This window comes from Pristiophorus japonicus, chromosome 6 (assembly GCF_044704955.1).
Source record: "Pristiophorus japonicus isolate sPriJap1 chromosome 6, sPriJap1.hap1, whole genome shotgun sequence".
Taxonomy (NCBI): domain Eukaryota; kingdom Metazoa; phylum Chordata; class Chondrichthyes; family Pristiophoridae; genus Pristiophorus; species Pristiophorus japonicus.
The window spans coordinates 55,432,380-55,454,708 of record NC_091982.1 but is presented as its reverse complement, the minus strand read 5'-3'; the positions used below and the strand labels follow the sequence as shown (position 1 = coordinate 55,454,708).

Genomic DNA, 22,329 nt, shown 5'->3' with positions numbered 1-22,329 from the left:
GAAGCTCGTGGCAGGAGCCGACAGTACGACGCTCGGGCGAGAGGCGTTTAGCGGCCCCTTAGCACCCCTCTCTGGTGCTACTGGTAGCGCTAAACAACCGAATTTCTCTCCCTTAGTGTTTAGGGTTTAACTATCTATAACAATGCTGAAAGTCGGGCTCTTCTATCGACAAGCATCATACACTAAAATTCTAATATTCTAATTTCTACTCGCATAAGAAGCATCCAGTTTTTCTGTAACAATCTATTCCCACAGCTGCCTAGGCCCTAGGCTCTGGGATTCTCTCCCAAAACCTCGCCTCCTATCTTTCCTCCTTTAAGCTGGTTCTTTAAGTCCAGAACCAGGGGACATAGTCTTAGGATAAGGGGAAGACCATTTAGGAATGAGATGAGGAGGAACTTCTTCACTCAGAGAGTTGTTAACCTGTGGAATTCCCTGCCGCAGAGAGTTGTTGATGCCAGTTCATTGGATATATTCAAGAGGGAGTTAGATATGGCCCTTACAGTTAAGGGGATCAAGGAGTATGGAGAGAAAGCAGGAAAGGGGTACTAAAGGAATGATCAGCCATGATCTTATTAAATGGCGGTGCAGGCTCAAAGGGCCGAATGGCCTACTCCTGCACCTATTTTCTATATTTCTATGTTTCTACCTCTTTCACCAAGCTTTTGGTCACCTGTCCGAATATCTTCCTTGTGGCTCTGTCACATTTTGTTTGAAAATCGCTCCTGTGAAGTGCCTTGGGACATTTAATGGCGCTATATCAATGCAAGTTGTTATTGTTGTATTCGCCATAGCATGTAATGTTTTAGGAGATTTAATAAAGCTCTTCCAGGGGTTTGGTGCCTAAAGAGATTGGCTCCGACAATCTGCGGAGTCTGCAGGATATGTTGGAAACTAGGCCCGAGTCCAGATAGGCCGAATGCCAGCTCTTCCTTCCACGGGGAATTTCCTGCTTGGCCTCGTAAGGGGTGGAGACTCTCACCTGCCACACACAACTAGCGATGTTTGGGGATGGAGCGTGGAGCGAGGAGCAGGGCTGGCGCAGGGAGTGGGGACCCTGTCTTTCAGTTGGTGTGGGGACAGGATCAGCAGTGGATGCTCCTGCTGAAACCAGTATACCAGGCCGCTGAACATTGGAAGTGGGGAACAACATGGGAGTTCAGTCTGGGATTCACTCCTGGACCCCTTGACGATGACTATTTGGGGTTAAATCTAGGACCGTCCACTTTTGGGCACCTGGGGGCAAACCAATGTTGAAGAGGGTCATGGAGCAGGTGTTAGGCCGTTATTTGCATTTGTTAAATGCCTATGCCTGCTTCAGATGTGGATTATGGACACCTCTTGTTTGTCTTTACCCAATATGGCGGCTGGCACATTTCCTGTCAGAAGTGTTCGTGGGCTTCCAGCCCACCATTTTGGGGCCATAAGCCACTGCTGTAGTGCCTGAAAAATGGGCACTACACAGCCCAATTTAATCCCCTTACAAAACAAGCCACTAGGGGCATTGGCGGAGGTTTCTTGGAGACCTCAGCTTGTCATTCTTGAGCTGGGCTTTCTGGCCTAACCTAATACGTTAGGTGTCCCTGTTGCCGTGGGCAACCACCGTAAAACAAGCGCAATGCCTGCCGATTTCTAACCCCGGTAAATTCAGTGCAGAGTGTGGAGTGGTGCAGACCGTTCATTCGCAAAGTGCAGCGCAACATTCATTTTTATAACTTATCTCCAAATGCAAATATGCTGCGAGACCTTTATGCGTAGAATGACGCAGACAACACAGAAAGACCTGAAAAGGATTCACTGCCAAGCTGAGTGTCAGGCAGATCATGCCAGATATATTAAACATGTAAAATGTCCTTGTTATTTCCAGTTGAAATGCTAACTTCCTTCACTGCAAGCACACACACTAGCTTGTGTTTGAAAATCTTTCCAAATCTGCTGACACAGCTTCAAAGTATGAGTAAATCAAACAAAGTGGCGTTCCCATAACACTTAGTTGCCATCAAAGAGCCGTACTGCACTGAAGGAGGCCTTTCGGCCCACCGTTCCTGTGCCAGCTCTTTGAAAAGAGCTATCAAATTAGTCCCACCCCACCTCCTGCTCTTTCCCAAAAGCCCCGCAAATTTCTCCTTTTCAAGTTAAGATCCAATTTCCCCTTTTGAAAGTTACCATTGAATCTGCTTATCCCGCCCTTTCAGGCAGCGCATTCCAGGTCACAACATAACTTAATGGAACACCTGAAAGCTATCAGAAATCATTGCTTCTCAGTGGGTGATGAAATAAACGTTGAAAGAGTTTTAATGACTAACTGCTTCAAATTAACTCCATATAATGTTGAGGCAGTTCGCAAAAAAACATATCAAATAATAACTTCTATTCTTTAGTAATTCTTGGACTAGGGGAATGGTAATGTAATGCTTATGTTATTGGACTTGTTAATCTAGAGGCCTGGGCTCATGATCCAGGGACATGAGTTCAAATCCCACCATGGCAGCTGGGGAATTTAAATTCAATTAAATAAATCTGGAATTTTTTTTAAAAAAGATAGTATCAGTATAGTAATGTTGACCATGAACTACTGGATTGTCGTAAAAATCCATCTGGTTCACTAATGTCCTTTAAGGAAGGAAATCTGCCGTCCTTACCCAGTCTGGCCAATCATCAACATCATCATCATCTTCATAGACAGTCCCTCGAACAAGGATGACTTGCTTCCACACCAAAAGGAATGAGTTCACAGATGTTTCAATAAAGGACCGATATCCCAATCCTGAACTCAAGGTGTGGAGGATGCCTGTGCGTGGATTTTTTTAACGTGTGATAACTGTTGCGCATCAGCCACCACACGAGCTTGACAGAGCTAAGCCTTTATCCAGTGGCAACAGTCAACCAGGATGACTGGAGATCAGCTCTGTTGCACAGACACATATCGCAGTGTGAGCTGGCCCGTGCTGCCCCGGGCCCTCGGCTCTTCTGGACCCCACACCCCATTTGCCACACTTCCGCTACAATCTCTCACCGCTCCTCCACCACAAAATATTCGCCGCACCTTTGCCACGATCTCACCGCACCTCCGCACCAAACATTTGCCGCACCTCCGCCGCGATCACTCGCCGAAACTCAGCCTCATTTCGTCCGCCCTGATCATCTGCCACATTTCTACCTCGATCTCTCTCCGCTTCTCCGCCTCAATCATTCGTCGCACCTCCGCCACGATCTCGCACCGCACATCTACCCCGACCTTCTCTCTCCTCTGCTGTACCTGGGCTCCGCCGCTGTTCCTGCCCACGCTCCATTTCTGGCCTATATGTGACTCCAGACCCAATGCAATGCGGTTGACTCTTAATTGCCCTTTGTAATAGTCGAGCCACTCAGTTGTTCAAGGGCAATTAGGGATGGGCAATAAATGCTGGCCTTGCCAGCGACGCCCACATCTCGTGAACAAATTAAAAAAAATGTAATGATAAATTGTAACATTTTCGACCAATAGCTTAACACTAAATGGTTCATTCAATTTTTTTAAAACTGCTTGCTTTTAATTAGCTTGAAATGGATGTCATTAGATTTAACTTGTCGTTCAAAATATTATAAAGAAAAATGACTTGCATTTATACAGCGCCCTTATGACCACCAGACGTCTCAAAGCATTTATAGCCAATGAAATACTTATGAAAAATAGTCACTATTGTAATGTAGGAAACGCGGCAGCCAATTTGTGCACAGCAAGCTCCCACAAGCAGCAATGTAATAATAATGCCCAGACAATCTTTTTTTATTGCTGTTGACTGAGGGATAAATATTGGCCCAGGACACCGAGGATAACTCCCCTGATCTTCTTTGAAATAATGCCATGGGATCTTTTACACCCAACTGAGAGGGCAGATGGGGCCTCAGTTTAACATCTCATCTGAAAGAAAATACCATGCTCAACCTCAGGATGTCCCAAAATGATTTACAGGCCATGGGGGGAACATTAAATAAAATTGAATTAAGTGCTGAAGTGTCAGCTGTGGCTCAGTCACCTTTGCCTCTGAGTCACAAGATTGTGGGTTCAAATCCCACTCTCAGAGGCTTGAGCACAAAAATCTAGGCTGACACTCTAGTGCAGTGCTGAGGGATTGCTGCACTGTCAGAGGTGCTGTCTTTTGGCTGAGATGTTAAACACGAAGCGCCTTGTGATGTTTTATCGTGAAAGGCTCTATAAAAATGCAAGTTGTTGTTATTGTTGCAGGAGAAAGGAAAATAGTTCAATTACTTGGAGCTTATTTTCTAGATTGCTTCGCCAGCACTGAAAGACCAATTACTGGGGTACAATAACTATCACAGAACCATTTGAAACCAGTGAGGAGGAGTTACTTGATAAATTAAAAGGACTGAAGACTAACAAACCTCCCAAACTAAATGTCATAGTTCCCAGCACAGGGGGGTCCAAATGTTTAGAGCCATGTTCTGTGTCCAATAAAGAAAGACTTGCGTCTTTCACAACCTCAGGTTGTCCCAAAACGATTTACAGCCAATTAAGTACTTTTGAAGTGTAGACACTGTTGGGTTTTTTTATTTATGGGATGTGGGTGTCACCAGCAAGGCCAGCATTTATTGCCCATCCCTAATTGCCCTCAAGAAGGTGGCAGTGACCTGCCTTCTTGAATACAATTTGCTAGGCCATTTCAGAGGGCAGTTAAGCGCCAACCACATTGCTGTGGGTTTAGAGTCACATATAGGCCAGACCAGATAAGGACAGCAGATTTCCTTCCCTAAAGGACATTAGTGAACCAGATGGGTTTTTACAACAATCCGGTAGTTTCATGGTCACCATTACTGATATTAGATTTTATTTTAAATTCCAGATTTTAAAAAAACTTAATTGAATTTAAATTTCACAGCTGCCATGGTGGGATTTGAACTCATTTTTCCAAATCATTAGTCCCAACCTCTGGATTACTAGTCCAGTAACATAAGCACTGTCCCACTGTACCTGTTGAAATGTCATGAGCGCGACAGCCAAGTTGTGATCAGAAAGTTCCCACAAACAGCAATGTGACAATGACCAGATTGGCCCGGATTTTGCGGCGGTTGTGATGGCGTACCCAGAGAGTGCACCTTCTTACAGCCTTGAAAATGGACAGCAGGTTCGGGATTTCTGCATGCGTTAAATCCCCGAACTTGCGATCTGTCAACGTACATGTTGACAGGCCACATCCGCTCCGCCACCGAGAACTTGATTGTTGACGCAGAGTTGGGCCAATTGCCCACCAATCTGCCCAGCAATTACATATGGAAATTTTACGGCTGGTGGAAACAGGCGCAGGGCCCGTTTCCAAAGCGCAAGGGGATACCCGGACTTCAAAGGTTAAGTTACGAGAAGAGATTACACAAATTAGGATTGTATTTCCCAGAATTTAGATGGTTAAGGGGCGATCTTATCAAAGTTTCCAAGATATTAAGGGGAACAGGTAGGATGGATAGAGAGAAACTATTTCTGCTGGTTGGGGATTCTCGGACGAGGGAGGCATCGTCTAAAAATTAGAGCCAGGCCTCTCGGGAGTGAAATTAGGAAATACTTCTACACACAAAAAGCTAAAATCTCTCTGCCCATGTTTTTGTTCACCAATTCTAATATCTCCTTATGTGGCTCGGTGTCAGATTTTGTCTGATAATCGCTCCCATGAAGCTCCTTGGAAAGTTTTACCACATTAAAGGCGCTATATAAATGCAAGTTGTTGCTGTTGTAAAGGGTGCAGTATGTTCTTTATAAACATAGTCCAGGAATCTAGATCGGACCTAAATAAATAATGTCAAGGGAGAAGATGAATGAAGGGTCGGAGGCTCACTGTCTGTCAGCATTGCTGTCAGATAGTCTGGGAACTCATGAGCAGATGTGCAGCTATTAAGATGAAGCGTTGTTTAAACTGACCTTTCCCTTTAGGGACACTTCCCTTGCGCTCCCTGTGGGATAGTCATGTGGTGGAGAGACAGAGCGAGGTCAGATAGAGGGACATTTCCATAGATTGCCTGTAAATTCCTCATCCCTGCCCTTGGGGAGGTGCTGGATTATCAGAATCAGAAAAAAACGATAGGAAATGACTGGCTTTCCTCTATCTTTTTTTGAATAGCTTTGTCAAGCTTGTTCAGCTCAAGTTGATGCCTGGAGAGTGATGGCCGCGAACTAGACTTGTATTTATATATATTTACATAGATCTCCTGTGCCAGTGCTCACAGTATGCCAAATGATATAATGCGCTCGATTGTCAACGTGCGAACTGGATGTGAAGCTGATGCTCCAGATTGGCTGCACATTTTAAAAACCGCCCAATCAATGCAAACAAAATCAGCCAGTGTCTATAACAGCCAATCTGCACCACCAATTGTACGTCAGGATTGCAAGTTTAAAATCTACCCCAATATGTTATAAGGAAAGCAGAATTTAGCCATTTAAAAAAAAAATTTCATTCACGCAATGTGGACATCACTGGCAAGGCCAGCATTTATTGCCCATCCCTAATTGCTGCCTTCTTGAACCGCTGCAGTCCGTGTGGTGAAGTTGCTCCCATAGTGCTGTTAGGAAGGGAGTTCCAGGATTTTCACCCAGCGACGAAGGAACAGCGATATAGTTCCAAGTCCGGAATTTGTGTGACTTGGAGGGGAACTTGGTGGTGGTGGGGTTCCCATGTGCCTGCTGCCCATGTCCTTCTAGATGGTAGGCGTCGCAGGTTTGGGAGGTGCTGCTGAAGAAGCCTTGGTGAGTTGCCGCAGTGCATCTTGTAGATGGTGCACACTGCAGCCACGGTGCGCCAGTGGTGGGGGGAGTGAATGTTGAAGGTGGTGGATGGGGTAAGTGGCTGCTTTGTCCTGGATGATGTAGAGCTTTGTGAGTGTTGTTGGAGCTGCACTCATCCAGGCAAGTGGGGAGTATTCCATCACACTCCTGACTTGTACCTTGTAGATAGTGGAGAGGCTTTGGGGAGTTCAGGAGGTGAGACACTCGTCGCAGAATACCCGGCCTCTGACCTGCTCTTGTTGCCACAGTATTTCTAAGTAATGCATGATGTATTATTTTTCTATTGAGCTGAAGTTGTGTCCCTTTGAGACAACGATGTTTGATCGATATGTAAACATTAAATGAGTTGATTCAAAGCCTATTTGTTATCCAGTTGGTGATCGGAACTGTAGCTTATGGGAAGGTCCAATTAGGAAGTATCTTTTCGTAGAAACTGTCTTCTGAAAATTCTAAATGACTGACTTTATTTCTTTATACTTAAAAAAAGTGTGTAACATAGAAATCTATATTAGACATTCTGTGATATCTGGATTATGACAGACAGGACCATAGAATCATAGAATGATACAGCACTGAAGGAAGCCATCCGGAAGTCTTTGGTCAAGCTATCCAACTAGTCCCACTCCCCCTCTCTTTCTCCATAGCGCTGCAATTATTTTCCCTTCAAACTGGTAGCTATACGGTGGAGGAGGATTTTCTGGAGTGTATAAGGATGGTTTTCTAGACCAATATGTCGAAGAACCAACTAGAGAGCAGGCCATCCTAGACTGGGTCTTGTGTAACGAGAGAGGATTAATTAGCAATCTGGTTGTGCGGGGTTCCTTAGGGAAGAGTGACCATAATATGGTAGAATTCTTCATTAAGATGGAGAGTGACACAGTTAATTCAGAGACTAGGGCCCTGAACTTAAGAAAAAGAAACTTCGACAGTATGAGACATGAATTGGCTAGGATAGACTGGAGAATGATACTTAAAGAGTTGACGGTGGATAGGCAAAGAAAGACATCTAAATATCACATGGATGAATGACAACAATTGTACATCCCTGTGTGGCGTAAGAATAAAAAAGGGAAGGTGGCTCAACCATGGCTAACAAGGGAAATTAGGGAAAGTGTTAAATCCAAGGAAGAGGCATATAAATTGGCCAGAAAAAATAGCAAACCTGAGGACTGGGAGACATTTAGAATTCAGCAGAGGAGGACTAAGGGTTTAATTAGAAGGGGGAAAATAGAGTATGAGAGTAAGCTTGCAGGGCACATAAAAACTGACTGCAAAAGCGTCTATAGATATGTGAAGAGAAAAAGATTAGTGAAGACTAATGTAGGTCCCTAGCAGTCAGAATCAGGAAATTCATAATGGGGAACAAGGAAATGGCAGACCGATTGAACAAATACTTTGGTTCTGTCTTCACTAAGAAGACACGAATAACTTCCCAAAAATACTAGGGGACCGAGGGTCTAGCGAGAAGGGAGAACTGAGGGAAATCCTTATTAGTCAGGAAATGGTGTTTGGGAAATTGAAGGGACTGAAGACCAATAAATCCCCAGAGCCTGATAGTCTGCATCCCAGAGTATTAAGTAAGTGGCCCTAGAAATAGTAGATGCATTGGTGGTCATTTTCCACATTCCATGGACTCTGGTTCAGTTCCTATGGATTAGAGGGTAGCTAATGTAACCCTACTTTTTAAAAAAGGAGGGAGAGAGAAAACAGGGAATTATAGACCGGTTAGCCTGACATCAGTGGTGGGGAATTGCTGGAATCAATTATTAAAGATGCAATTGCAGCGCATTTGGAAATCAGTGACAGAATCGGTCCAAGTCAGCATAGATTTATGAAAGGGAAATCATGCTTGACAAATCTTCGAGAGTTTTTTGAGGATGTAACTAATAGAGTGGATAAGGGAGAACCAGTGGATGTGGTGTATTTGGACTTTCAAAAGGCTTTTGACAAGGTCCCACACAAGCGATTAGTGTGCAAAATTAAGGCACATGGTATTGGGGTAATGTAGACTGATTCCCGGGATTCAGGACTCACATATGAGGAGAGACTGGATCGGTTAGGCCTGTATTCACTGTGGTTTAGAAGAATGAGAGGGGATCTCATAGAAACATATAAAATACTGACGGGATTGGACAGGTTAGATGCAGGAAGAATGTTCCTGATGTTGGGGAAGTCCAGAACCAGGGGACACAGTCTAAGGATAAGGGGTAAGCCATTTAGGACCGAGATGAGGAGAAACTTCTTCACTCAGAGAATTGTGAACATGTGGAATTCTCTACCACAGAAAGTTGTTGTGGCCAGTTCGTTAGATATATTCAAAAGGGAGTTAGGTGTGGCCCTTACGGCTAAAGGGATCAAGGGGTATTGTAGTGTCCCTGCATCTTACTACAAATTCACACGAGGCATGTATAGCAGATAGGGTCACTCTGTGACCTTATCCTTTATTCCCAGGACCAAGGAGTGCTAACCCTGGGTGGGACCTCCCCTTTTATACCTGGAAACCCAGGTGAGGAGTGTCTCCTGCAAGTTCACCCCCTGTGGTCAGGGTGTGCATTTCTAGGGTATAAGTACAGTGTACAGGAGTTGCATGAAGGTTACAGTTACGTAAAGATTACCATTGCATGATGGTTACATACATGTCATCACCTCCCCCCTTCCGTCTTTTTGTCTCAAAGGTTAAGTCTTTCAGGTGGTCGACACTCTCTCGTGGAGCGCCGCAGTTGTGGCTCTGGTGGCTGAGCCTTGGCATGCGTCTCTGTCACCTGAGGTGATTCCGGCCTGTCTGGGCTGGCTGTAGGGACAGTGCATGCTGTGGACTGTCCTCGTTGCTCGTCCACTGGCAGTGATGTGGGTGACATCTCATGCTCTTCTTCATGTTCCTCCGTATCTATGCTGAACCTTTTCTTTACTTGGTCCAAGTGTTTGCGGCAAATCTGATCATTGTTTAGTCTGATCACTGACCCTATTCTCTTCTTTGCCAATTACAGTGCCATCAAGCCACTTGGGTCCCAAAGCATGTTTAAGAACAAATACTGGGTGAACAAATACATTTCTTTACACCTCCCCCTTGAGTTTCGATCATGGAACTCAGTTTGGGACTGGCGCTTGCCCTCAACAATGTCTGCCAGGGCTGGGTGAATGAGGGACAGCAGCATCTTAAGTGTGCGTTTCATGAGGAGTTCCGCTGGCGGGACTCACGTGAGCGAGTGCGGGCGGGACCTGTAGGCCAGCAGGGAGGCGCGATAGGTGGTACTGAAATGATGGTCCTTGGATGTGTAGCATGCCCTGTTTTATGACTTGGACCGCACGTTCCGCCTGGCCATTGGAAGCAGGCTTGAACGGCGCTGTCCGGACATGTTTGATACCATTGCCTGACATGAACTTCTGGAATTCATGGCTGGTGAAACACAGGCCATTGTCGCTGACCAGGATGTCCGGCAAGCCGTGGGTCGCGAAAACCGCATGCAGACTCTCCACGGTGATGGATGTCATGCACGAGTTTAATATGATGCACTCGATCCATTTCGAGTATGCATCGACAACGATCAGGAAAATTTTTCCCATGAACGGGCCCGCATAGTCTACGTGAATACGTGACCATGGGCCAGAGCCACGGGCTGAGTGGGGCCTCCCTAGGAGCATTGCCCAGCTGGGCACACGTCGTGCATCTGCGAACCCAGTGTTCCAGGTCTGAGTCAATCCCCGGCCACCATACATGTGACCGGGCAATGGCCTTCATTAACACGATGCCAGGGTGCTCGCTGTGGAGTTCCCTGATGAACGCTTCCCTTCCTTTCTGGGGCATGATTACCCGGCTGCCCCATAGCAGGCAGTCGGCTTGGATGGAGAGCTCATCCATCCTTCTCTGAAACGGTCTGACCTCCTTGCGCCCAATCCCCAGTCAGGACACATTTCTTTATCATGGATAGGAGGGGGTCTCTATTGGTCCAGAGTTTGATCTGGCGGGCTGTGATGGGGGAGCCTGTGGTGTCAAAAGCCTCAATGGCCATGACCATCTCAGCACTCTGCTCCGATGCCCCTCGGTGGTGGCCAGTGGGAGCCTGCTGAGCGTGTCAGCGCAATTTTTGGTGTCTGGCCGGTGCCGTATGGTGTAGTCATACGCAGCCAGCGTGAGGGCCCATCGCTGTATGCGAGCTGACGCATTGGCATTGAGAGCCTTGCTGTCGGGCAACAAGGATGTTAACGGCTTGTGGTCCATCTCTAGCTCGAACCGTCTACCGAAAAAGTGCTGGTGCATCTTTTTCACACTGTAAACACAAGCGAGTGCTTCCTTTTTGACCATGCCATATTCACGCTCTGCCTGGGAGAGTGACCTGGAGGCATAAGCCACCGGTTGGAGTCGGCCATCAACATTACCCTGCTGCAACACACACCTAAGCCCGTAGGATGATGCATCGCATGTTAAATCCAGTTTTTTACAGGGGTCATACAAAGTCAACAGTTTGTTCGAACACAGCAGGTTCCTCGCCTTATTGAAAGCCCATTCTTGACAGTCCCCCCAAAGCCATTCACAACCTTTATGCAGGAGCATGTGTAACGGCTCCAACAATGTGCTTAAGTTCGGCAGAAAGTTCCCGAAATAGTTCAAAAGTCCCAGGAATGATCGCAACTCCGACGTGTTTCCGGGCCTGGGCACCCGGCGGATCGCCTCCGTTTTTGATTCAGTGGGCCGGATCCCATCTGCGGCAACCCTCCTGCCCAAAAACTCGACCTCTGGGGCCAAAAAAACACACTTGGCCTTTTTCAGCCGCAAGCCTACCCGGTCCAGTCGGCGTAGCACCTCGTTCAGGTTGTGGAGGTGTTCCTCTGTGTCTCGACCCTTTATAAGAATGTCTTCTTGGAATACGATTGTTCCAGGAATGGATTTGAGCAAGCTTTCCATGTTCCTCTGAAAGATAGCTGCCGCCGAACGAATGCCAAACGGACACCTGTTGTAGATAAATAATCCCTTGTGCGTCGTGATGGTGGTCAGAAGCTTGGATTCTTCAGCCAGTTCCTGAGTCATGTCGGCCAAAGTGAGGTCCAGCTTCGTGAACAGCTTGCCACCTGCCAGTGTGGAAAAAGGGTCCTCCGCTCTCGGGAGCGGGTATTGGTCTTGCAGCAACATTCGGTTGATGGTGGCTTTGTAGTCGCCACAAATCCTGACCAAGCCATCTGCTTTAAGGACAGGAACAGTGGGACTTGCCCAGTCGCTGAATTCAACGGCCGAAATTATGCCCTCTCTGAGCAGCCTGTCTAATTCACTTTCAATTTTCTCATGCATCACATATGGCTCTGGCTTTGTGGTGCACTGGTCTGGCGTCCGGTGTGATGCGTATCACTACTTTAGTGCCCTTGAACGTTCTGACACTGGGTTGAAACAGTGACCCGAATTTTTGTAGGACCTGTGAGCATAAACTTCGCTCCACAGATGAAATAGCGTGCACATCCTCCCATTTCCAATTCATCTCAGCTAGCCAACTCCTCCCCAAGAGCGCAGGGCCATTCCCCGGGACAATCCAGAGTGGTAGCCGGTTCTGTGATCCATTATGTATTACCACCAAGTTTGCACTGCCCAGCACTGGGATGATCTCTTTGGTGTACGTCCATAGCTGCGTCTCAATGCGTTCCAGTTTGGGCCTGCTAGCTCTGTGTGGCCATAATCTCTCAAATTGTTGGGCGCTCATAAGTGACTGGCTAGCTCCCGTATCCAGCTCCATGTGCCATTCAATAAGACTTTCATCATCATGGGTGGCGTTTTAGTGTATGACCTGTGGACGTCAGCCACATGAACCAGCTGAACTTCAGCATCCATGGCTTTTCCCCAGGCCTCATCCTGCATTGCAGACCCCTCATCTGGTTCCTCTGTCTCGCAGATTAGCCTCGCTACAGCCTTTTTGCATATCCTGGCCAAGTGTCCACTGACGTTACAAATCCTGCAGGTATATTGCTGGAACCTGCAGCTTTTCGCAATGTGTCTACCCCCGCACCTCCAGCATGAGCTGAGATTGTTGTTAACAAAGGGACTATTCCCAGGCATTCCTCTCTGATTGCCCATTTGGTTGTTTCTAATCACTCTGATGGTGGGTGTTAATGGTCCCATCGCACGACACATTGTTCCTTGTGATGGCGTGAATTGCCGATCCCCTTTCCATTGTCCCTGTTGCGGGCCCACCCTAGAGCCTGTTGCTGCCTGGGCGGTTTCGAAATGCCCTTGCCTGCCTGCGGGGTCCCGAGCCGCATTCGCCATGTTAACTCCCTGGTCCATCGCCACGTTGGGACCAGGGCTGCGTGCGTAAATTAGCTTGGTCTTCTCTTCCCCTGCCATGAAGGTCTGAGCTATCAACGGCGCCCCTTCTAAAGTCAAGTACTTGGTCTTTATGAACTTCCTGAAAATCCTGGCATGATTAATGCCCTCGATGAAAAAATCCCTTAACATCTCCCCCCTGCAGGTGTCTATGAACTTACAGAGACTGGCCAAGCGCCGCAGGTCCGCAACGAAGTCCGAGACGTTTTGTCCCTCCCGACGCTGGTGTGTGTAGAACCGGTGCCGGGCCATGTGTACGCTACTCGCCGGCTTGAGATGCTCACTGATCAGCTGGCTGAGCTCATCAAAGGACTTGTCCGCTGGCTTTTGGGGTGCAAGCAGGTCTTTCATCAGCGCATACATCTGTGGTCCACAGCTGGTCAGTAGATGCGCCCTCCGCTTGTCAGCCGCTGTTGCTCCCAGCCAGTCCTTCGTGACAAAGCTCTGCTGAAGTCTTTCCACTAAGTCGTCCCAGTCCTCACCCACACAGTAACGTTCCTCTATGCTACCGGTGGCCATCCTCGTGGTTCGGTGATTCCTGTTTCTCGTCGCCAAATGTAGTGTCCCTGCACCTTACTACAAATTCACACGAGGCACGTATAGCAGACACGGTCACTCTGTGACCTTAACCTTTATTCCCAGGACCAAGGAGTGCTACCCCTGGGTGGGACCTCCCCTTTTATACCTGGAAACCCAGGTGAGGAGTGTCTCCTGCAAGTTCACCCCCTGTGGTCAGGGTGTGCATTTCTAGGGTATAAGTACAGTGTACAGGAGTTGCATGAAGATTACAGTTACATGAAGATTACCATTGCATGATGGTTACATACATGACAGGTATAGAGAGAAAGCAGGAATGGGGTACTGAAGTTGCATGATCAGCCATGATCATATTGAATGGTGGTGAAGGCTCGAGGGGCCAAATGGCCTACTCCTGCATCTACTTTCTATGTTTCTATTTATCCAATTTTCTTTTGAAAGTTATGATTGAATCTGCTTCCAACGCCCTTTCAGGCAGTGCGTTCCAGATCACAACAACTCATTGTGTAAAAATATGTTATGTTTCCTCGACGAAGTGCATGTTGGATGTACCATTTATTTGGTAATGACAGGTATTTTCTTTCCTATTATTCAATGACCAAGGTGGAAAAGCAAAACTGTTAATATGTTGTTCATCTTAATGCACTAAAATGATTATGATTGAGCACTATTATCTCTGGCACAATTCCAATTTTGCTTTATTTACCAACAGTCTAGTAAGGGTTAGTGTTGCAACATCTAACCTTCTAATCATGGACCATACTATTATTTTTTTAAATCCTGTCAAACACATCTTTGAAAAACAGAAAAAAGAAAGACATGCATTAATGCCTTTCATGACCACCGGACGTCCTAAAGCACTTAACAGCCGATGACGTACTTTTTGAAGTGTAGTCACTGTTGTAATGTAGGAAAGGTGGCAGCCAATTTGCATGCAGCAAGCTCCCACAAACAATATTCTGACAGTGACCAGCCAAGCTGTTTTTGTTACGTTAATTGAGGGATAAATATTGGCCAGGACACCAGGAATAACTCCCCTGCTCTTCTTCGAAATATAGGTAGAGCGTCCAAAATCCGGAAACCTCGGGACTGAGGCCGTTCCGGATTTCAGAATTTCCGAACGTCCTGCATCCGGAAACGCCTGGGCCGAGATAAGATGGGTGGGGGAGCGGCCGGTCCGTATTTCAGAACATTATCCAGATTCCGGATGACCCTGCCACAGATTGACCCGGTGTCCAGAACATTCTGAATTTTGGAACTCCGGATTTCCGACACTCAACCTGTAGTGCCATGGGATCTTTTACGTCCACCTGAGAGAGCAGACGGGGCCTCGGTTTAATATCACAACCAAAAGATGGCACCTTTGACAATGCAGCACTCCCTCAACACTGCACTGGAGTGTCAGCTGAGATTTATGTGCTCAATTCCCTGGAGTGGGACTTGAACCCACAACCTTCTAACTCAGAGGCAAGTGTGCTACCCACTGAGCCACAGCTGACAAACATTGCTTGCAATGGAAGATGCTAACTTGATTTCAATTATTTTTCAAAATATTCAATTAATTAATTTTTTTCTACATTAAAGCAAATCTGTCACAGATTTATAATCAAAGGAGGCAGATATTGAATAATCAGCAGATTAGACAGCTTAATTCAGAGATGGTTCCTGCAGAGCAAGTGTAGAAAGATTTACAATGCTAATATTTCAGGATGAGATGTTAAACCGAGGCCCCATCTGCTCTCTCAGGTGGTCGTAAAAGATCCCATAGCACTATTTCGAAGAAGAACAGAGGAGTTATCCCCGCTGTCCTGGGGCCAATATTTATCTCTCAACAACATAACAAAAACAGATTATCTGGCCATTATCACATTGCTGTTTATGGGAGCTTGCTGTGCACAAATTACGTGCTGCGTTTCCCACATTATAACAGTGACTACACTCCAAAAATACTTCATTGGCTGTAAAGCACTTTGAGACGTCCGGTGGTCGTGAAAGGCGCTATACAAATGCAAGTCTTTATGTATGATAATCCAACATTTTCTAGCTCAGGTAGAATGGTTTTGGAGACAACAGCGAAAGCTTAAACTTGTCAAATTGTAAACACTTTGGGGTTAATTTTGACTTCGTGACACAGTGTTACAACAGTGAGTTGGCACTCCATTTTACACTCGCCGTATTTTTATTTCCACTGACTTCAATCGATGGAATACGTTCTGCCGACTCACTATCGCCCAGTTTACATGATCACACAGAGACAAAATGTGGGAATATTAAAACCGTCTTAAGTTGATTATGGACTGTAAAGGCAGAGCTGGTTACTCTCTCAGGATCCAAGATGCCAAATTTATTAAATAACGGCGGTTTTCAAATTCCCTTGGATACTATTGTTTGCCCCCTCGCTCATCTTCGCTATCTTTATGTATAAACGTTTTGAATGTAGACATCACACTTCATGGTGTTAAAAAAAAACAGAGAAATAAAGACATTCATTTCATGCTGGGTTTTTTTTCCTGCTCTGGAACAAGGAACATAGGAACAGAAGGAGGCCATTCAGCCCCTCGATCCCGTTCCGCCATTCAATTCGATCATGGCTGATCTACACCTCAACTCTTGGAGCTTGAAGTTTGCAATCACCTAGTTTGGGATACGGTAGTGTAATGGTTATGTTACTGAGCTAGTAATCCAGAGGTGTGGCCTAGCAATCTGGAGACATAAGTTCAAATCCAAACATAGCAGCTGGGGAATTTAAATTCAGTTAATTAAATAAATCTGGAATTTAAAAGAGTAAAATTCCATAGAAAAATAGGTGCAGGAGTAGGCTGTTTGGCCCTTTGAGTCTGCACTGCCATTCAATAAGATCATGGCTGATCATTCCCTCAGTACCCCTTTCCTGCTTTCTCTCCATACCCCTTGATCCCTTTAGCTGTAAGGGCCATATCTAACTCCCTCTTAAATATATCCAATGAACTGGCATCAACAACTCTCCGTGGCAGGGAATTCCACAGGTTAACAATTCTCTGAGTGAAGAAGTTTCTCCTCATCTCAGTCCTAAATGGCCTACTCCTTATCCTAAGACTGTGTCCCCTGGTTCTGGACTTCCCCAACATTGAGAACAATCTTCCCACATCTGTCCAGTCCTGTCAGAATTTTATATGTTTCTATGAGATTCCCTCTCATCCTTCTAAACTCGAGTGTATAAAGACCCAGTTGATCCAGTCTCTCCTCATATGTCAGCCCAGCCATCCCAGGAATCAATCTGGTGAACCTTCGTTGCACTCCCTCAATAGCAAGAATGTCCTTCCTCAGATTAGGAGACTAAAACTGAACACAATACTCCAAGTGAGGCCTCACCAAGGCCCTGTACAACTACAGTAAGACCTCCCTGCTCCTATACGCAAATCCCCTAGCTATGAAGGCCAACATACCATTTGCCTTCTTCACTGCCTGCTGTACCTGCATGCCAACTTTCAATGACTGATGAGCCATGACACCCAGGTCTCGTTGCACCTCCCCTCCACTCATAATCTGCCCTCTGTTTCTGCCCCCAAAGTGGATAACCTCACATTTATCCACATCATATTGCATCTGCCATGCATTTTCCCACTCACCTAACCTGTCCAAATCATCCTGTAGCCTCCTAGCATCCTCCTCACAGCTCACACCACCACCCAGTTTAATGCCATCTGCAAACTTGGAGATACTGCACTCAATTCCTTCATCTAACTCATTAATCTATATAGTAAAGAGCTGGGGTCCCAGCACAGAGCCCTGCAGCACCCCACTAGTCACTGCCTGCCATTCTGAAAAGGACCCGTTTATCCCAACTCTGCTTCCTGTCTGCCAACCAGTTCTCTATCCACGTCAGTACATTACCCCCAATACCATGTGCTTTGATTTTGCACACCAATCTCTTGTGTGGGACCTTGTCAAAAGCCTTTTGAAAGTCCAAATACACCACATCCACTGGTTCTCCCTTGTCCACTCTACTAGTTACATCCTCAAAAAATTCCAGAAGATTTGTCAAGCATGATTTCCCTTTCATAAATCCATGCTGACTTGGACCGATCCCGTCACAGCTTTCCAAATGTGCTGCTATTTCATCCTTAATAATTGATTCCAACATTTTCCCCACTACTGATGTCAGGCTAACCAGCCTATAATTACCTGTTTTCTCTCTCCCTCCTTTTTAAAAAGTGGTGTTACATTAGCTACCCTCCAGTCCATAGGAACTGATCCAGAGTTGATAGACTGTTGGAAAATGATTAACAATGCATCTACTATTTCCTTAAGTACTCTGGGATGCAGACGATCAGGCCCCAGGGATTTATCGGCCTTTAATCCCATCAATTTCCCTAACACAATTTCCCACCTAATAAGGATATCCTTGAGTTCCTCCTTCTCACTAGACCCTCGGTCCCCTAGTACTTCCGGAAGGTTTTTTGTGTCTTCCTTCGTGAAGACAGAACCAAAGTATTTGTTCAACTGGTCTACCATTTCTTTGTTCCCCATTATAAATTCACCTGGCTCCGACTGCAAGGGACCTACGTTTGTCATCACTAATCTTTTTCCCTTCACATATCTGTAGAAGCTTTTGCAGTCATCTGGTTCACTAATGTCCTTTAGGGAAGAAAATCTGCTGTCCTTACTCAGTCTGGACCTATATGTGACTCCAGACCCACAGCGATGTGGTTGATTCTTACTGCCCTCTGAAATGGCAGCTCACCACCACCTTCTCAAAGGCAAGTAGAGATGGACAATAAATGCTGGCCTTGCCAGTGACGTCCACATCCTGTGAATGAATATTTTAAACAATAATCTGCAACCTTCTCTCACCAAACAACAATTCAACTCTATTTGACCTCAGCTACTAATTGGATCACTTTCCCGTAAGAGACAGGCCGGGTTCATAGCTAAACATCACAGACAGGCTGCAAATCCCAGATTTATCACGAACAACTCCATGGGGGGATATGCGCTGATAATGCGCTGCTCCCTGGTGCATTAGCTGTGCCCTCCGGCCTGAATTTCTTGCAACGCTTGCAGTTTTATTTGTTCTTCACAGGTAAGAAGAAGTCGAAATTTAAAACCTTCAAAAACTTTTTTGCCAAGAAGAAGAGGAAAGATCCAACAGCTCCCAGAGGCGAAAGTGGACTGAAGCCAAGCCAATCGAGCAGCAATGTCAGCATTCCAGAACCTTTCGCTGCCTTGCCCGACTCCGAGACAGGGTAAGAGACGTCAAAAAAGCTGCCCAACTTCCATAGGTATTTTATGTCTAACCACATCTTAGTATATTTGAACGTAAGAATTAGCAGCTGGAGTAAGCCATTCGGCCCCTCGAGCCTACTCCGCCATTCAATAAGATCATGGCTGATCTCCTACTTCAACTCCACCTTCCCGCACTATCCCCATATCTCTTGATTCCCTTAGTTCCCAAAGATTTATCGACCTCTGTCTTGATGACTGAGCATCCACAGCCCTCTGGGGCAGAGAATTCAGAGATTCACCACCTTCTGAGTGAAGAAATTTCTCCTCATCTCAGTCCTAAATGGCCGACCCCTTATTCTGAGACTGAGACCCCTGGTTCTAGATTCCCCAGCCAGGGAACACATTTCCTTAGAATTAACCCTGTCAAGCCCCTTTAGAATTTTATATGTTTTAATGAAATCACCTCTCATTCTTCTAAACTCTAGAGAATATAGGCCTAGTCTACTTAATCTCTCCTCATAGAGAAATCCCCTCATCCCAGGAATCAGTCTAGTGAACCTTCGTTACACTCCCTCGAAGGCAAATATGTCTTTCCTTAGGTAAGGAGACCAGAACTGTACACAGGCAAATCACGGAGTGGGGGTGGGGGCAGGGGGAGGGCAAGGGACTAAGTAAAGGAAAACAATTCAAATTTTCAAAAGACTTTACCCATCAAGAACAACTATGCCCATGTGTAGAGGTTACCAGTACTCCTATAACACCTACTATGCAATTCCACCATTTCACATGATTGTAAAGTTTAATATAAAATCCTGCAGCAAATCGTTTCCTTGTTATTCCATGGAATACGCTCTCCAAACAACTGCATTACCAATAAACTCAATGTCATTTTTATTGCAGCAAATATTTTTTTTATTGTTCATTCATGGGATGTGGGTGTCACTGGCAAGGTCGGCATTTATTGCCCATCCCTAATTGTCCTTGAGAAGGTGGTGGTGAGCCACCATTTCAGTGAGCAGTTAAGAGTCAACCACATTGCTGTGGGTCTAAGGCAGATTTTCTTCCCTAAAGGGCATTAATGAACCAGATGGCTTTTTACGACAATTCGGTAGTTTCATGGTCATTACTGATACTAGCTATGGGTCCAAGTTTCCACATGATTTGCGCCTGATTTTTAGGAGCAACTGGTGGAGAACGGACTATCTTAGAAATCGCAATTCTCCACATTTTTTTTTCTGCAGTTCTAGTCAGGTAGAACAGTTCTACTTTGGAACAGAATTTTTTCTTCAAAAGGGGGCGTGTCCGGCCACTGATGCCTGATTTGAAAGTTTCCACAGTGAAAACGTACTCCAAACTAAAGTAGAATGGAGCAAGTGAAGATTTTTGTAGAACTGAAAAAACCTGTTCTACACATTAAAAAATCAGGCGCAGGTTACAAATTAGGCGTCCAGAACGAGGTGGGGGGTGGGGAGGTGGAGGGAAGTCATTAAATTCTATAATAAATTCTTATTTATACTTATACAAATATTATACAAATAAATCCAACCTGAATAAACATTTATAAGCAAAGAAAAGATTAAATAAACCATCTTCCTACCTGTGTGAAAGTGCTTCAGACAGGCCTTTCGGGACCGAAGGCTGAACGGGCCGGCCCGAGACTTCGGGCAGGGCCCGTCCCCAGCACCAGATTTACAGGTAGGTGGCGTTGGGTTGGGTCAGGTCGGGGAGGTTCGATTCGGTTCGGGTCGGAGGGAGAGAGAGGGAGAGAGAGGGGGGGAGAGAGAGAGAGGGAGAGAGAGAGAGGGAAAGGGAGGGGAGGAGAGATGGAGGGGGGGGGAGAGAGGGAGAGGGGGGGAGAGAGAGAGGGAGGGGGGGAGAGAGAGAGGGAGAGAGGGGGAGAGAGAGAGAGGGAGAGGGGGGAGAGAGAGGGAGGGAGAGAGAGAGAGGGAGGGAGAGAGGGGGAGAGAGGGAGGCAGGGGGGAGGGAGAGGGGGGGGGAAGTCAGGTCGGATCCAGTCCGGGAGCGGGAGTCGGGTCGGGGGGCGGGAGGTCGGGTCGGGTTGGGTCCAGTCGGGGGGGCGGGGAGCGGGAACAGGAGCGCGGGTCGGGTCGAGTCGGGGAGGCGGGGAGCAGGAACAGGAGCGCGGGTCGGGTCGGGTCAGTTGGTGGGGGGGGGGGGGGGGGGGCGGTGGCGGGGCGCGGGTGTCGGGTCTGGTCCGGAGGCAGGGTGGGGGGGGAGGAGCGGGTGTCGGATCTGGTCGGGGGGGGGAAGCAGGAGCTGGCCGTGGGAGGAGCCTTATTCACGCAGCCCCAGTGAGGCCATTCAGCCAGGGCTAGGGGCTGCGTGCTTCGGGCCCCTCCCACACAGTTCGGCGCCTGGAGCTACTGCACTTGCGTGCCCACTGTAGCGCGCATGTGCAGAGGTCCCGGCACTGTTTTCAGCGCAGGGACTTAGCTCCGCCCCCCCACAGCTCGTACTGCACTGTGCTGAGGGCCAGAGAACCTGCAAGTAGGTGGCGAATACCGAGGATTTTTTTAGGCGCACTTTGTGGCGCGAAAAACGGCCGTCCAGGTCGGGACTGCGCCGTTCTAGGCGCGTGTGGAAACTTGGGCCCTATACTCCAGATTTATTTAATTCGCTGAATTTAAATTCCACAGTTGCCGTGGTGGGATTTGAATTCACGTCTCCGGATCATTAGTCTCGGCCTCTTGATTACTAGTCCAGTAAAATAACCATTACACTAATGTCATCATCATCATCATCATCATAGGCAGTCCCTCGGAATCGAGGAAGACTTGCTTCCACTCCTGAAGTGAGTTCTTTGGTGGCTGAACAGTCCAATACGAGAGCCACAGAATCTGTCACAGGTGGGACAGACATTCATCGAGGGAAGGGTTGGGTGGGACTGGTTTGCCACACACTCCTTCTGCTGCCTGCACTTCACCTCTTCATGCTCTCGGTATTGAGATTTGAAGAGCTCAACGCCCTCCCGGATACACTTTCTCCACCTAGGGCGGTCTTCGGCCAGGGACTCCCAGGTGTCAGTGGTGATGTCGCACTTTGAGAGTGTCATTGTAACATTTTGCTGCCCACCTTTGGCTCATTTGCCATAAAGGAGCTCCACATAAAGCATTTGCTTAGGGAGTCTTGAGTCTGGCATGCAAACCATGTGGCCTGCCCAGCGAAGCTGATCGAGTGTGGTCAGTGCTTCAATGCTGGGGATGTTAGCCTGGACGAGGACACTAATGTTGTTGCGCCTATCCTCCCAGGGGATTTGCAGGATCTTGCAGAGACATCATTGGTGATATATCTCCAGCGACTTGAGGTGTCTTCTGTACATCGTCCATGCCTCTGATCCATACAGGAGGGTGGGTATTACTACAGCCCTGTAGATCATGAGCTTGGTAGTAGATTTTGGGCCTGGCTAATGTACCCCTTGGGTGAATATGGATGCATCATATCAATAAACTGTAGCTGTTTGCATTTCAGACTGATGGATCCATTA

The 22,329-nt window shown here is 46.8% G+C and overlaps 1 protein-coding gene across 1 annotated transcript in view; it reads left to right on the top strand.

Annotated features, from left to right (window-relative positions):
- The window catches only part of LOC139265667 (CRACD-like protein), a 172,041-nt gene that overhangs the window by 104,161 nt on the left and 45,551 nt on the right, over window positions 1-22,329 (top strand). The window contains exon 3 of the mRNA XM_070882875.1: window positions 18,682-18,844. Within this exon, the coding sequence (XP_070738976.1) occupies window positions 18,682-18,844 (163 nt within the window). The remainder of the gene's footprint in view (window positions 1-18,681; window positions 18,845-22,329) is intronic.